Source organism: Lissotriton helveticus, chromosome 6 (genome assembly GCF_964261635.1).
Source record: "Lissotriton helveticus chromosome 6, aLisHel1.1, whole genome shotgun sequence".
NCBI classification, from domain to species: domain Eukaryota; kingdom Metazoa; phylum Chordata; class Amphibia; order Caudata; family Salamandridae; genus Lissotriton; species Lissotriton helveticus.
In genome coordinates, this window is record NC_136067.1 from 948,830,169 (window position 1) to 948,845,576 (window position 15,408).

Below are 15,408 nucleotides of genomic sequence, written 5' to 3' on the forward strand. Positions count from 1 at the left end.
ACATCCACTTGCGTCCTTGCCCACCAAGTAACTCTTTAAGCAGCTTCCATCCACCAGTGTTTCCCTGTTTCTGTGGGCGCATTCTGGAGAGATCAGTATGAGAAAGGGACCTGCACCTTTTGCCCATGTGTCAGCTAACTGTTTTCACACGGCCACGCCATGATATTTTGGTAAAATTACATATTTCTAGCCAGCGGGAGCAGCTCATTTAAGCAAGCCACAATGCTTGTGAAGGTCGGCGTATGCAAGCTCAATGTTCTCGTGATAGGAAGGGACTTGTTACCATAGAAACACAGCTGTGTCGTCTGTACGTGCTTTTGCATGCAATGCTTTACGCAGGTGGCCATATTGTTTCGCACAACGAGGTGGACTGGTGAAACATTTGACTTGTTATTAATCTGCACTACATTTTAACACTGTTTTCACACTTTACTTATGTTCAGCACGCTCCATTAGGCGTGCATGCTTTACTTTCGGCTACTACTCATGGACAAATTGATACTGAGCTTTACCTAATGATAGAAAAGAAGATTGTGAAGTCATCACAGGTATTTCTGTCTGTTAACTTATGTATTTGCCTGGTGATTTGTACAGTATTTTCTCACTCAAGCAACCATGTATTCTTTACATCAATTTGCCCAGCCTCCTCCTTTCTTTCAACATCCCGGCAAACTACAAATCAAGTGGAAACAATGGTTGAGGTTTATTTGGTTGCTAGTGATGTTATAAATTGTTCACCAGCACACAACTTGGCATTATTATTTGGCAGTCTGGGTCAAGCCACGCAGCAAGTCTTTCACAATTTGACAATTGTATCAGCTCCACAAGATCAAGTAGGTTCCTCTAATTGGGATCAATATATTGAAGTGCTCCTAAGGCTACAGAAACAGTGATCTGAGGAACCAAGTGTTATGTAACAACATAATTTTCTCATGCACAAACACCATGTTGCTAAACGCATAAAAAAATATGTTTTGGCATTTAGGATCTTATCTGCAATGTACAAATTTAACATCAATGTGGATACATACATTTACGATCTATTTTTTATATAACTGCTATTCCCAAAAATACAGGAAAGGTTATTTAGTTGCATAAATCCTACGTTATTCGAAATGTTAGATTTAGCAAAAGAGATTGACCATTCAATGGTGTGATCTAAAGCATTGAATGCAGGGATTCCTATCAGGGTAGTGTCATCTGTTGATTCTAATGAAAGTAACAATGTGCCTAGTGAATACTCATGGTAAAATAGGCGAAAACTCAATAAAAAAATTAGGTTAATTATGTTATAGATGTGGGTCGAAAATTCATCTCAGTAGTCATTTGAATTGTCCTACTATAGGGAAACGTTGTTTGTCATGTAAGAAAATAGCCCACATTCAAGCTGTCTGCAAGACCAATAGGAATGTCTATTACTATTCTGAAAGATACCACTTTTTCCGAAAACTGAAAGAATAGTACCACACTTTTTCCTACAGATGTCAATCCCAAAGCATTTGAGAAAAAGACATTGATAGGTTAAGATACATTTCGCCTGAAATAGCATGTTTGGGAAGAGACACCATCACCAAAGTCTATGTTGCGATAAAGGGCAAAGATATCATTATATGGCAGGTCTTAGCTAAAATCGGTTTAAACCTCAATCCGGGTGGTGAGATTTCTCTGGTGCTGGATGATATGCCTATAGGGTATCTGGAGGATGAGTCACGTTTTGCAATTGTAGAAGAAACTTTGAACCAGTTTACTGATGTTTTTTCCAACTGTGTGGGAACAGTTAAAGATTCTGAACGTCGGAGGGGGAGCGCGCAAGAGGGGGAGCACTTGGGGGGGTTGTTAGTAATAATATATATTAATAAAATAACTAACCTGAAGCCGCCAGCTGCCTCCTGTGTCGTGTCGCATCACATCACATCGTATTGCGCCTCCTGTCCTCTTCCTGGTCCTAGCAGATGCTGGGACAGACTCCCATCCAATCCCCGTACTGCTCCCATGCTATGAGAGCAGCACATGAATTGGCCTGAGCGAGCTTAAAAGACACTGTACCCAGGACAGGGAGTCTGTGGCGGCTTCTCCACCCCGGCTGTTCAATGCAGCCAGGCTGGAGAAACCCAAGTGCACATTTGTGTTTGGCCAGCCTGAGACGGCAGGCCAAACACATTTGCGCACTTAGGAAGTGCACATAAAGCACTCCTCCTCCCATGCCTCGCCCCACCTCCTCCCTGTACAAGCTGGTTCAGAGTCGGCAAATGAAAAATAAAATGATGTTAGAACATTGTTTTATTTTTAATTTGCTGGCTCTGAGCCAGGCAGTGGGGCGATGTTCCTCCGCTACTGCAGAGGAGCCGCTGCTGCTCTTTAAACATGTCTACCCTCTACTCACAAATGTTACCCTAGCCTCCATTGTACCATACTGTAAAGATCTAAACTTTATCCATCTTTTATACTGTCTATATCTACTCATTTCCTATAACCCATATATAATCATCTTCTCTATTTGTAACCACCCAACATCCTTACATACCGCCATGTTGGAACGTACAGTAGTTCAGTTCAAATTGCTTTTCACTCTAATATATGCAAAACACAAATTGCACTCTGTGATAAAAATGAATGCATGCATTAAGTTTCCCAGCATAAATATAAGTAGGAAAAACACACAAAGGTGCTATATAGTCCCTCAGCCTTATGAATTTCTGTGAGAGTGTGTGTATCAGACACACAGAGAGTGAGAGGGAGGAAGGAGGGAAGGTGTGACTGAGAAAATACCTGCCATATAGATTACTGGAAATAATTTCAACGCCCCAGGAGATTCACCATAGCAAAAAAAAAAAATCCTGCCCATTATCAGAAGCAGATATCAATATTATACGTAAAACAGTACCTTGTAGTCGCTCAGTTTGCAGGTTGTGAATATATATTGATTTCAAGTCTGTCATTTCCACAATTCGCTGCTCATCTTCTAAACTGAGGGGAGTGCCTTCAACAATCAAATCTTGCATGTTCCTGCAGGACTCCAGAACCTGTTTGAGGGTGTTAGTGATTCCTTCACTATTCTTGATGTGCAAGCTGAGTCTGTCTGCAGAGCAGCATATTTTTCCTAGGTACTTAATGTCTTTTCTATTGAGCTTGCTGAAGTCCTTGAGAGTCATCTGTAATTTACCAAGGGCCTGGTTCCAGTCAAAAAACAACTCCACTGCTTTCTTAGGAATGTAGGTCTCGCATGCAGGTGGCTCTGTCCCTCCTGCACTCATTCCTTCCAGGTTATCATTGGGGCAAACAGCAACAGTGCCATAGAAATCCAATTTGATAAGATCAAGGGAGCTCAAACATTTGGGTAAAAATCTGAATAAGTCAAATAAATGGGCAGAGATGTTCTGGGTGTTAATGTACATTATTTTCCCAGAAAACAGTCCTTGAAATTCCTCACTTAGGTCAGACTTAGTAGTGCTTTCATAAAACAAACCAATGCCATAGTCTACAAACTCACTTGAAGGCAATGGACCAAACGGGCCACCCTGCTGGTAAACATATGTCAAATGTCGTACAACTTTTCTAGTGGACCTTTTAGATGAACCGCAAGTGTACAAAAGCAAATTGCCATAAGTAGTGGTAACTTCAGAAACTGATTTGATTTCGCTGAGGTAAGTCTCTCCTCTGATCACCTCTGCTTTACTGTCAGAGCTCAACAGTTCAGACAGCCTTCTGCCTGCAGTGTACTCCTGAAACGACTTGTGAAAGAACCGATAAACCGGCCAAAGCCTTTGTGCGGTATACTTGTGTAAAAGGCCTGCAGCCAGTAAAACCTCTTCTTTCACTGCTGCCAAGTCTTCCTGCTCAAAATCAAACCTATGGTTAAACAAACCATCAAGTGCCAAGTCTCCACAGTGATCTATGCTCTGTGCAACAGTATTTAATGCTACATTCCTTGTTTTATATTTATTCTTTTCTACCATCAGGTCATATAGAGTGCGGAATAGAGCTGTCTGAGTGTTGAGCGGTGAAGTACTGTCCCCCATCCGCAGGGCGCAGGCGATAACCACAAAGAGCGGTGTCTTCATTAGGTTCTTCATAAAAGGGGAGCTCTCCAACTGGGACAGCAACCCTTCAGCTCCTTCTTCAACTAGGACATTCTTAATAAGCATTTTAGCACTTTCTTCCGTCAAATCGCCTGTTTCCACAATCATTGACCCAAACCTTCTCACTGCTTTGATGGTTTCGGTCCGAGTGGTCACAACAACTGTATTCTTGTATGAACAGTTATCTTTTATAAGCGCGTCCAGTTCCAAACAACTTTTAGATTTAAACTCATCATATCCATCTAAAAGAAACAGCACCTTTTCCTTGAGGTCCCGCAATTCTTTCATAAAATGGATTTTGTTCCACTTGTAGGACAGACCTAAAAGTTGGTCACAGAGACTCTCATACAGACCAACCTTTGCGCTGCTTAGAGTGATAAAGAATACCAGCTTGTATTTCTTCAGGGCTTTGCATTTTCCCCTGGCCCAAAGAGTGGCGATTCGTTTCAGAAGGGTCGTCTTGCCTTTTCCTGCTTCTCCTTCTATAATGCAAGGGCTTTCAAGTTCCTGCAGAAAAGTGTCTAATGGTATCTGCTCCAGCCTTCGATTGTGTATATCCTTCCTCCAGAGCAACGGGTCGGTGAAAGTGTTTTCCAGATCAAAAAGGATGTCAATGCCAGTCTCATCTCCCAATGGATGAAACTGGCGGAAACCAGCAGACTTGTACAAATCCTTCAAATCTTGAGTCAAATTTTCAAAGTCTGCTTGGATCGCCGTAGCCAGCTCACCTACACAGAGAGAAAATATGGAAATATCACCAGGTTATGAAAATAAAACAACTTCATAAGCATACAAACTGTCAACATTAGGCCACAGAGAGACCACACATCAGGTACACACTTACATTTACAATAAGGGGGAGATTTACTATAGAATTGCATCATACTAGCAAACTTTCATGGATTCATAATTTAAAATGTACTATATATATATATATCTATTCATTAATATTATTAAAGGCACCGATTACTGGGATGCACATTAATGTCTTACATGAGGAAACCAATCAACTATAGTACCAAAGCGAAAACACACAGATTTGGTTGCAAGAAAGTTTTTACTGCAGTTACCATGATGCACCTTCATCCACCAGCCAAACCACAGGAATGCAGTGCTAGTGCAAATTGTACCTTAAGTTATCTAGGGGATTTTTATTTTGAGGCTAGTCTGAGTCTACTTACATTTCCCTTGTAGGTCCTGAAAGAGGAGCCGATCCCGCACCTCAAGGGACTGGACAAAATGATTGCATGATGCAAGGCCTTTTCTTAAAACCATCAACACCAGTAGTCTTGCCCGGACTTGGCTCACTCTTTCAGCAGTAATGGTGTCCATTTCTTCCAGTGATAGGACTTCATGTTGATAAAGATCATCAATGATTTGGTCTGTGATTGGTATTCCGAGCCTTGAAATCAAATCCGGAAAGGTGTCCCTTATGAAGTCCACTATGGATTGAATAAAAGATTGATTACTTATTAAGCACGGACCACAATGACACTAAAGATCCTCTCTCAGTAATTGTTTTTTTACCATGTTATGGCCTTAATTACAAGTTGAACAGTACTGGGGCAGATTTATGCAAATTTATAGTTACTGTATGATATCCGCCCCAGTATTGTGCAATTACAAGGTAAACCTCATGGGATGTGGAAATCTGTGTGAGACAATTTTTCTGGTCATAATCCCACACATAACTGCTAATTAGTGGAGGTTTTTGGTGCTCTAGGATTCCACAGCAATCTCACAATGTCTCCAGAAGTGACAGCACAGAGCTGTGTAAGGGAACCACCTATGCATACAGACATTAGTTCAGATCACAATACTTTATTAGACTCAAAAAGAGCCATGAAAGTTTACATACAAACATTTTCATTAGAAACAAATAAGAATAAAAACAGTGAAGTACACATTAATAAAAATACCTTGTATTTACTATGAATCTTAAAAACAGTAAAAAGGTATTTTATAACTCCATATATAATATTTGTAGTTCCTAAGGAAAGTAGATAGGCCATTGCATGCATAAGCTCTAATCCCTGATGCTAATAATAATGGACGAATAAACTGCCTCCTCTGGGGAATATAACATTTACAAACAAAGTGCTTGGTGCTTTGTGATGAAAGACTGTCACAAGGATAGACAGGAAGTGAGAAAAACCATGTGCACTGGGTAGGAAATGCGTCCAGAAAATGTATGGTTTTCAGACGGAGCCTAGTCAGCAAAACATTTTGCCTTTCATTCAGGTTTATTTGCAGATAAAGGGCAAGTTTTATTTGTGGCTGATGAAAAAGCTCTGAATGTCCGATGGAATAACACACTGCACTTGGCCGCTCAAGGCTTTGATAAAAAAGTGATTTGATTGAAGCAGATGAAACATTTCTCAGGGTATCAGCATTTGTTTAATATTCTGAAGTGCCCATCTTAGCAAAACTCGTTTTAATGCATTTTAGCCAGGTTATGTCTAAGCTGTTGTCCAATTTCATACAGTCTGCTAATATTGTTTGACAAAAATCAGCCTCTGATTTATTCCAAATTCTTAGCCAGAGCACTAGTGGCTGCAGTGTGATGTAATCTTTAAAAAAACTCAGACTAACTTCCTCATGACAGAACGAGGCGGACGAACTCTGAGGCACTGTAAGATGTCTCCTTATAAACGTATTTTCTGCTACTTGGAGTGAGTTACAATTTACGTCTCCCCAGACACCAGCCACGAAAGTTACTACTGAAAGACATGTACTCTTATAGACACATAACATTTATTTGATTGGCTTGTGGCCTAATCTCTTGGCAAATCTAAAGATGGCGTCAATTGACTTTTGAAATTGCATGACTAACGTTTAATAGGCATTTCCAATTAGGATCCACGTGAAATGGGAACCCCAGGTAGGTGAAATGATGGACTTTCTTAATTTCATGACCCACGAGTAAAAATTTTCTTTTTTAAGACTTTCTTGGTCCACATTTCATTATGAATGATTTAGAATGATTAACCTTAAGTCCTAAATCATTCATAAAAGCATTAAAGGTCTCAAGTAAAATGTGTACGCCGTTAACAGCGTTGTCTGCATATACTAATACAGGAATTCTGCATAAATTAATCCTCGGGGGGTCCTTCCCCCATTACATTATTGTGCTCCTCCTAACCCATTAATATATAATAGGAAAAGAAATGGGGCCAGAACACACCCCTGCCTAACCCCCATATCAGAGGGGAATTCTTCTGTTAGATCCCCCTTGGTATTTTTTTTTTTTAAGACGTTTATTAATATTCCGCATGGCAGTACATATAGCATAGCCTACAACCCTTAGGGCCGGCTGCAACTTGTGGGTGTCCGTGATGTACAAATAGACGCAAGTAACGTATATGCAGTCACACATCGGCTACATAAAGCCGTAGGTCGTTAACAGTAACCCTCGCGCTACAGGTGCTCTTATGTACAATGTACCTTCAAATGACGTCTTATTTTATTATACATAAAAAAGAAAAACATTTCAACTCTGTAAACTGGACATTTCTCATCGGTGTGTCCCATTTTGTCGGCTGTATCTCCAAGGAACATGGCAGCAGCCGTGATTCCGAAACCCATAAGGATTGCGTGCAGACCTCCAGTGTTTGTCAATAGTGTGGGTGTATTTGACTCTCGTATGTGGTCAACCCTTGCCACGAGGTACTCCGCCCACTAAGAGACAGCGGAGCTTCTCGTTTCATCCCTACATTGTGTAGTGTTTCGTACGGGTAGTTGTGTAGCCTGTCAGTTAGCTGGAGAGGCGCAACCCACATCAGTCCCAATGTCTGATACGGTGTACGTGTATGTCTCCAGGCTCATGAACTATATATGGAAGGCAAGAATCCAGAACAGGTAAACGGGGGGTGTTTTATACGGGAGTGGGGGGGGTGGATGGGAAGGGAGAGTGTGTGTAAGAGAGTGTCGCCGTGAATGGAGGCCAGGAGGATACTGTAACGGTCCTTCCTGTTGTCTTTGCGTGTGCAGGTAGACAGCTATCCGGCCCACCAGTTAGTGTGTTGAACATGTTATGGGAGCAGTTGTCATCCCTCTGGGCATCCGGGGAGGCGGCAACCTCAGTCAATCTAGATATGCCACACAGCCAGCGCTTCGAACGCGCGACTGCCATTGGGGGGGGAAGCCCCATCTGCGCGCCTAGCGTATCCTCATCTATTCCATCTGTGTCATCTCGCTCATGGCGATCCCTATATGAATCCCCTGGTCGCGCCTTCTTTCTGGAGGGATCCCACAAAACCATCCCAGAGCTGCGCAATTGGAACCTGCCTCATGCCCGCAACCTCCTCCCGATGTAAAGCTACACTTTCTGCTCTAGCCCAATTAGTGAAGGAAGCACACCAATATTTGGGGATTGGCGGCTCCCGCTTTTTCCAGTGTTTGGTGATTAACCGCTTGGCTGTGATGAGGCCTAAATCCCAGAACCTGGCGTGAGTCTTAGTAGGCTTATTTCTTCTATACAAACCCAGTATGCAGGCCTCCCAAGTGTGTGGTAGCCACGGGCCAGCGCTGTGCGTTAAGAGAGATGTCCCCTCCCCCCAATATGTGGCCAGAGAGGGGCAATTCCAGAGCATGTGCAAAATGTCCGCGCCTATCAGGTCGCATCTGGGACAGGCAGCGGTGTCAATCATGAAGTATTTGTTGATCCTGTCTGGGGACAAGTACGCCTGGTGCATTATATAAAATTGGATAGTTCGGAAGCGGGCGCTGCGCGGGATGTTCATAGGGCCAGCTAGGATCATGGTCCATTCCTTGTCCGTCCATTCCCTCCCTCGGTGGGTAGCCCATTTGTCTCGTATCGGCTGTGTGGACCGTTGTGTGTGTAGTAGAAGGGCCTGCGCCAGCCAGTGAATGATGTGAGTACCACTGCCCATCACATGCAGATACTGCATTGCATGGTGCATCTGCGGCTCTTTCCGAATATCTCCCCAGGAGTCTGTGTATGTCCTCAGGATAGACGCATGGGTCAGGAACTGTCCCGCCGGCAGACCCGTGCCCTCTGCCAGCTCCTCAAATGGGAGCAAAGCCCCGTCTGCGTAAAGGTCGCCCATCGTTTCCACTCCGGCCTCCGTCCAACTCTCTAGAGTGCGCGCCGTCACTGCTCCACCTCTTCTGGGTGTACCCAACAGAGGAACCGCAGGCGCATATGGCTTGGTTTCCCGGGTCAGTTTCAAATTGCGGAGGAAACACTTGCGGGCCACATCTACATGTAGAGGCAGCGGGCGCGGCCCCTTGGTCAAGGGATGGAACAGCGTGCGTATCTGGGTGTGTGTCCATATGTATGTGGAGGTGGCTGTGTCGTCTAAATGCGCATCGCTCAGCCAGTGTGTCACCCATTGCAGCTGTGCTGCCAAGTAATACAACTCCATATTAGGAACCGCCAGCCCACCCTCCGTTACTGGGGAGTATAGTTTCGTCAGGGCCACTCGGGGGCGTCCCGCATTCCAGATCAGGTTTCGGATCATCGATTCAAGGTCCCGGAAAATCTTTGCGGGGACGTAGAACGGGGTGTTAGCAAAGTGATAGAGCAGTCTAGGCAATGCTATCATTTTAGTTAAAGCAATCCTGCTCGGTACATTTAGTGGCAGTGTCTTCCAGAAAGCCATCTGGGCTCGTAAAGAGGACATGGCTCGTCCCAGGTTCCCCTCCAGTACGTTCTCCACGTCTCTATATATGTGCACTCCAAGGTATTTAAAGGTGGTAGGATACCAGGTTAGCCTGACACCTCCTAGGTGCACGTCGCACTTCTGCGTGTCTCGGCTAAATGAATACACTCCGGACTTCGCCCAATTGACTTTAAGCCCCGACATTGTTTCAAACGTCTGGAAGATATCTGACAGTTCGTCCGGCACTGCTGTGAGGTCTCGTATGTATAGAAGCAAGTCGTCCGCGTATAGCGAAACTATATGTGTTCCATCAGCCAGTTGGATCTCCCAGCCCGCCCCCCGTGTTCTCAGCAGCGCAGTCAGGGGTTCGATAGCCAGTGAGAAGAGTAGGGGCGACAGTGGGCAACCCTGTCTGCGCACCCGCACCGCCTCTGAGAGCAGGCCGCCCGTTTGCACTCTGACACTGGGCCGCTGATAGATTAGGTCAACCATCTCCTCAAATGCGTCTCCCAGGCCAAATCTGTCCAGTACTGCTCCCAGATAGGGCCACTCCACCGAATCGAAGGCCTTCTCGAGGTCGAGACCCAGACAACCCGATCTCGGCCAGTGTGTCACGGCGGCTTCCTGTATGCGGAAGAGACGGCGGAGATTGCGCGAGGTACTCCTCGCCGGCACGAAACCATTTTGGTCAGCATGTACCAGGGCCGGGACCTCTATAGCTAGGCGTCGGGCCAGCAAAGAGGTGAAGATTTTGTAATCAGTGTTCAGCATAGCCAAAGGCCTGTAGGAGCCCATGTTCGTTCCGTCCCTGCCTGGCTTCAAAAGCGAAACCAGGTTGGCCTCATTTAGCGTGGCCGGAAGCGCCGAGTCTTCTATCGCAGCATTATACATTTTAAGCAGTTCCGGGATCAGTGCATCTGAACAGGTTTTTAAAAATTCGGCAGGTAGGCCATCTGGACCCGGTGATTTGCCATTGGAGAGGGCGAAGATAGCCTCGCGATTCTCCTCCTGTGTGAAAGGCGCCCCCAAGTCTCCCCGCTGCGCGTCCGTAAGGGACGGCAGTGGGACGTTCTCTAGGTAGGCCGCTATGGACACCGACGAAACCCGCAGCTGGGACCTGTATAGGGCTCGGTAGTGCTGCACAAAGGCCCTATGTATTGCACTTTGAGTGTACACCACCTCTCCCACGGCTGTCCGGATGGCGGACACCGGCTCAGTACGACCCTCCTGTCTGACCAGCCAGGCCAGCAGTCTCCCGGGTTTGTCGCTGAATTGGTGTGTTCGCGCCGAGTTGGCTGCATAGTTAACGTTACGCAATCGTTCTAGTAGCGCCATATGTTCCGCACGGGCCTCACCCAGCCCGTCGTCTGTTCCCTCTACCGCCTCCTGTTCCCAGCGGAGCAAGTCAGCCTCTACTCCTCGCAGATCGGTCTCTAGCTGTGTCTGGATGCCGCCCTGTGTGCCCAGGCAGTGGCCCCGCACCACAACCTTGAAGGCGTCCCACTCGATCTGCGGGGAGGACGCCGTGCCCGAGTTGTCAGCAAAGTAACCCGCCACGCAGGCCTGCAGGGAATCTCGGAAGGGGGCGTCTAGCAGTAGAGCCGGCTGTAAGCACCACGTGGGGATGGGCGGGTGTGGGCGCTCCCAAGCTATGTGCAGCGTGTGCGGGTTGTGGTCAGAATGTGTTCTGCCAAGGTACTGCGAATCTGTTATGTGTGGCAGCAGTTCCGAGGACACCATATATCTGTCTAAGCGGACATGTAACGAGTGTGCCCCCGAGTAGTAGGAGTATACTTTAGTGTTAGGGTTATGTGCGCGCCATGCATCCCTTAGGTCCCATTGTGTCGCCCACTGGGTGAGTGCCCTCGTGGCTCCCAGGGATGTGGCATCGGGTCTAGGCGGGGCCGAGCGGTCCAGTGTGGGATCCAGCACCGTGTTGTAGTCCCCCCCCCCAGAACCCAGGGGACTCCGTGCCAAGGCGCCAGCTTCTCTGAGATGCGTGCCAGGAAGCCCCCCTGTTCCGTGTTCAGAGAGTATATGGATGCCAGTACTATAGGTTGCCCATCAATGCGGCCCCTCACCAACACATATCTGCCCTCCGGGTCAGTTTGGACATCAGTCATTGCAAAGGGGGTACCCGGCTTCACCCATATCAGCGCTCCCCGGGCGAACGAGGAGTACTCAGTAGCATACAGTTGCCCCCTCCACCTGCGCCGCAGTGCGACCACTTCCGCCTTGTTCAAGTGTGTTTCCTGCAGGAGTGCAATCTGCACCCGGTGCCTTTTCAAGTATGATTATATTTGATAACGGCGTGCTGGAGTGTGCATACCTCTAATATTCCAGGTGCATATATTGTTCATCGTCATCGTGCCATAGTATGCTCCCCTCCTCCGCCCCCACACACATCTGCTCAGCACCCATCCATCGTGCTACCACATCAAAAAAGGGGGAAAAAACAATTAGCAGTAAAAGCCAACTATGGGGAAACTCCCCTAAAATACCAAAAGGGCAGTAGCGAAACGGGCCACCGTCCATATCCTCAAAATGAGAGGAACAACTTTTCAAGTCTGGGGGGATCGTGTGCTAATCACGGTCCGGACGGTTCAAATAGGTATACAATAAGGAAGATCAGAGCCCTTCCCTGGGCCTTATGCGTTAGTGTACATGCAGCCATAATCAGTTCACCAGATCTTGGCGTCGACAGCCCCATGAGGGGATCCACCCTCTCGGCCAGTCTTTGTAGTGGGTGAGCGGATGCCTGCCGACCCTCCGTTAACCCAGTGTGGGAAAGTCATGCGGTGAGGGGGGTTACTGCATCCCCCGACCAGTTAGCGAGGCTGGGGAAGGTGGTATCACAGACTAGGGGGTGTGAAGGGGTAATTATGGCAATACTGTTCCACCACCCTCCTGCCTCCTCAAGGGCCATGAGTCTGGGGGAAGTACTCACTGTGTGAAGGACAAGCCGGCTACCGCCCAGGCCCTGGGAGCCATTCCGGCAGACGACCAGCGTGCAGCTCGTCTGACTGTCCCTTCAGTCACTGCTCCGTCCCCGTCGGTGCAACAGTGCATGCGATCAGTGTGTAAGCGCCATCAGTGGAGCATGTCCGCCGTCTGCGGTGTGACCTCTGGGAGTTCCACTGATACCTGGGAGTCCGGTATCCCGTAAATGGCCTCATCATCGCTAGGGATCATCTGTTAGCCAGGGTCCAGAGTGACTTCCGATCCTGGCGAATTGCTCAATTGGGAGATTCTGCGAAGCTCATCTCGTTGTTCCTCAAGCATTTGATCTGCTGGCGGGGAGTGGCGCGATGTTTCCTCCGGGCGCCTATTCTGCTGGCCTCTGTTCCCACGGCGACGTCGCGGCCCACGTGTTCTCGGCCTCGTCCCGGTCCCTGGTGCCTGCCGTGGCGTCGTTTCTATGCCGCTGTCCAGCCATTCACCGACCTCTTCAGGGGTGTTAAAGAAGTAGGTTTTGTCCCGCGCCACCACTCTCAGCTTGGCAGGAAAGAGGAGGGAATATTTCAAGCCTGCGTCTCGTAGTCTCCGCTTAGCCTCTAGGAAATCGTGTCGCTGACGTTGCACTTGGACAGTGTAGTCTGGGAAAAACATTATATTGGCATTATCTATACGGACTTCCCCAAGTCTTCGGGTTTCCCGCAGCACCGTGTCTCTGTCCCTATAATTGAGGATCCTGATGAGGAGCGGCCTTGGATTCGTGCCTGTAGTGTGGGGCCTCGTTGGAACTCTGTGCGCCCTCTCCACTACAAAGTGCGGTGAAAGCGCGTGCGTGGGTAGCAGGTCCCTGAGCCAGTCCTCCACTCGTTGTGCTGGTCGGTTCCCTTCCCAATTTTCCGGGACCCCCACAAGTCTAATGTTATTGCGTCTCGCCCTTCCTTCTGCATCCTCGGCCCTGTCTTCCAAGAAGTCCACTCTGTTAAGGAGGTCCTGCACTAGTTTGTCCGTCTGAGTGACTTTGGGTTCAAGTTCTTTAACCACTCCTTCCAGCGTCTTGGTCCGGTCGGTCAGCTTCCTGTGGTCGTCTTGCAGGTGGGTGAGGTCAATCGCGAGACTGTCTATTTTTGACTCCAGGGAGGTTCTGGTCTGCTGCAGCGACTGTTCCATACGCTCCATAGCCGCGAGCACGCTATTCAACCTCGCAGTTACCTGATCGGCGGCCATCTTGTTCTGCGACTTGCCTGTTCTGCTCTTCAGCGGGGCTCCTCCTGTCCCAGTACGCGTCCTCACTCCACCGGACATGTGCGGAGCCGCCCTGCCAGCGTCTCAGATGGTGCGGGAGAGGGGTGTTCCCGCGGCAGGCCCGTGTGCCAGGCAACGTCTCTCAAGCAGTCCGCCGGCTCCCCGCGCGCCTCCCTCACCAGGTCGTCTTGGGGTGCGAATAGGCAGCCTCCTCCAGTGGTGCACTCGTCGAGGGTCGCCAGCCAGGACCCTGCCTCTCTCCGCCTCAGGTCTGCCCCCCGCCATCCTGCTCTCGATGTGGGCCTGGGCTATGGATGGCTATGCCACGCGCGGTGTTGTGGGGCCCCTGCGCAGGGACCAGTCGTCTTGCCAGCTGCAGCCACCCAACAGTCAATGTGCGCGGCTGGACTGCGGTCGCAGTGTCAGAGGGGAGGGCCCACAGGGCGCAGGCGGCAGCAGGTGCCTCCCGATAGCTGCTCTGCGTGGGCTTGGGGTTCCGTCCCAGGCGCTCCGTCAGGTCTTCCCGGGGTCTCTACCTCCCCTCTCACGGGTGTAAGGAGGCCAGGTATGCTCACTCCGTATTCCGGGCCCCCAGCCGCCCAAAGGTTCCCCGAGGTCAGTGGCGGCCGCCGGGGAGGTCGCTCGTTGCAGGGCGGACGTTGCAGGCTGGGGCCTGCTCGTCAATCACAGATTCTGCGTCTCCGCGGCCCCTCCGCCAGTTGGGGAAGGCACAGTTCTCTCCGGGGGCCACTGGAGGGGGCCGCCGCAGGCCACGCTGGGTCTCTAGTCGCTAGCTCGGGGTCACAGCTCCACCACGCGCGTCCCCTCTCAGCCAAGCAATGGCGGCTCACCTCCGGACCCTCAGCAGCACAGCGGCGGGACGGGTGCGGTATGGTGTCTGCTCCGTCTTCCGATCAGGCCCCTGGCAGGCAGGCAGCAGCGCGCTGGAGACGGCTTCCGGCAGTCAGGGTTCCTCTGCTTCTCAGCTGCGGCCTCCGAAGGGTCCGCCCCCGTCCGGGTTGATGTCCGATTTTCGGGGCCTACTCGGTAGGCCCGAGCCGCGGCCTCTCGTGGTCACTCCGCCGGTCCGGGAGTTGCCGGCCCCGCAGGCGGGCCGCAGGAAAGGCCGGTGCTAGCCGCGCCGGGTCTTCACTTTCAAAGTCGGCCCAGGTGCCGATTACCGCTCCGCGAGGGTCCGCTCGAAGTTTCTGGCGGCTGCGGGCAAATGTGGCGGAGAATCGGCCCAGGGAATGGGAGCTCGCCACAGAGCTCTACCCTAGCGCGTCCTCCGCCATTGCGCGCGTAGCCACGCCCCTAGATCCCCCTTGGTATTATACCGTACTGAGGATGATAAATATTCATAGAGCCTCCTAAGCAAGGTAATAATTGCTCCATCAATCCCAAACTGTGCCATTATGGGCCATAATTTAGAACGGTCCACTGTATCGATGGCACACATTAAGTCCATAAAGGGCTAAGTGTACCCAACCCTTTTGTGCCTTTGTATA

The 15,408-nt window shown here is 49.1% G+C and overlaps 1 protein-coding gene across 2 annotated transcripts in view; it reads right to left on the reverse strand.

Moving 5' to 3' along the window:
* NLRC4 (NLR family CARD domain containing 4) overlaps positions 1 to 15,408 on the reverse strand; it is a 176,721-nt gene that overhangs the window by 131,368 nt on the left and 29,945 nt on the right. For both annotated transcript variants that reach the window (XM_078648600.1, XM_078648601.1), the window contains exons 3-4: positions 5,261 to 5,521; positions 2,885 to 4,807 (exon numbers count right to left, since the gene is read on the reverse strand). In XM_078648600.1, the coding sequence (XP_078504726.1) occupies positions 2,885 to 4,807; positions 5,261 to 5,521 (2,184 nt within the window). The remainder of the gene's footprint in view (positions 1 to 2,884; positions 4,808 to 5,260; positions 5,522 to 15,408) is intronic.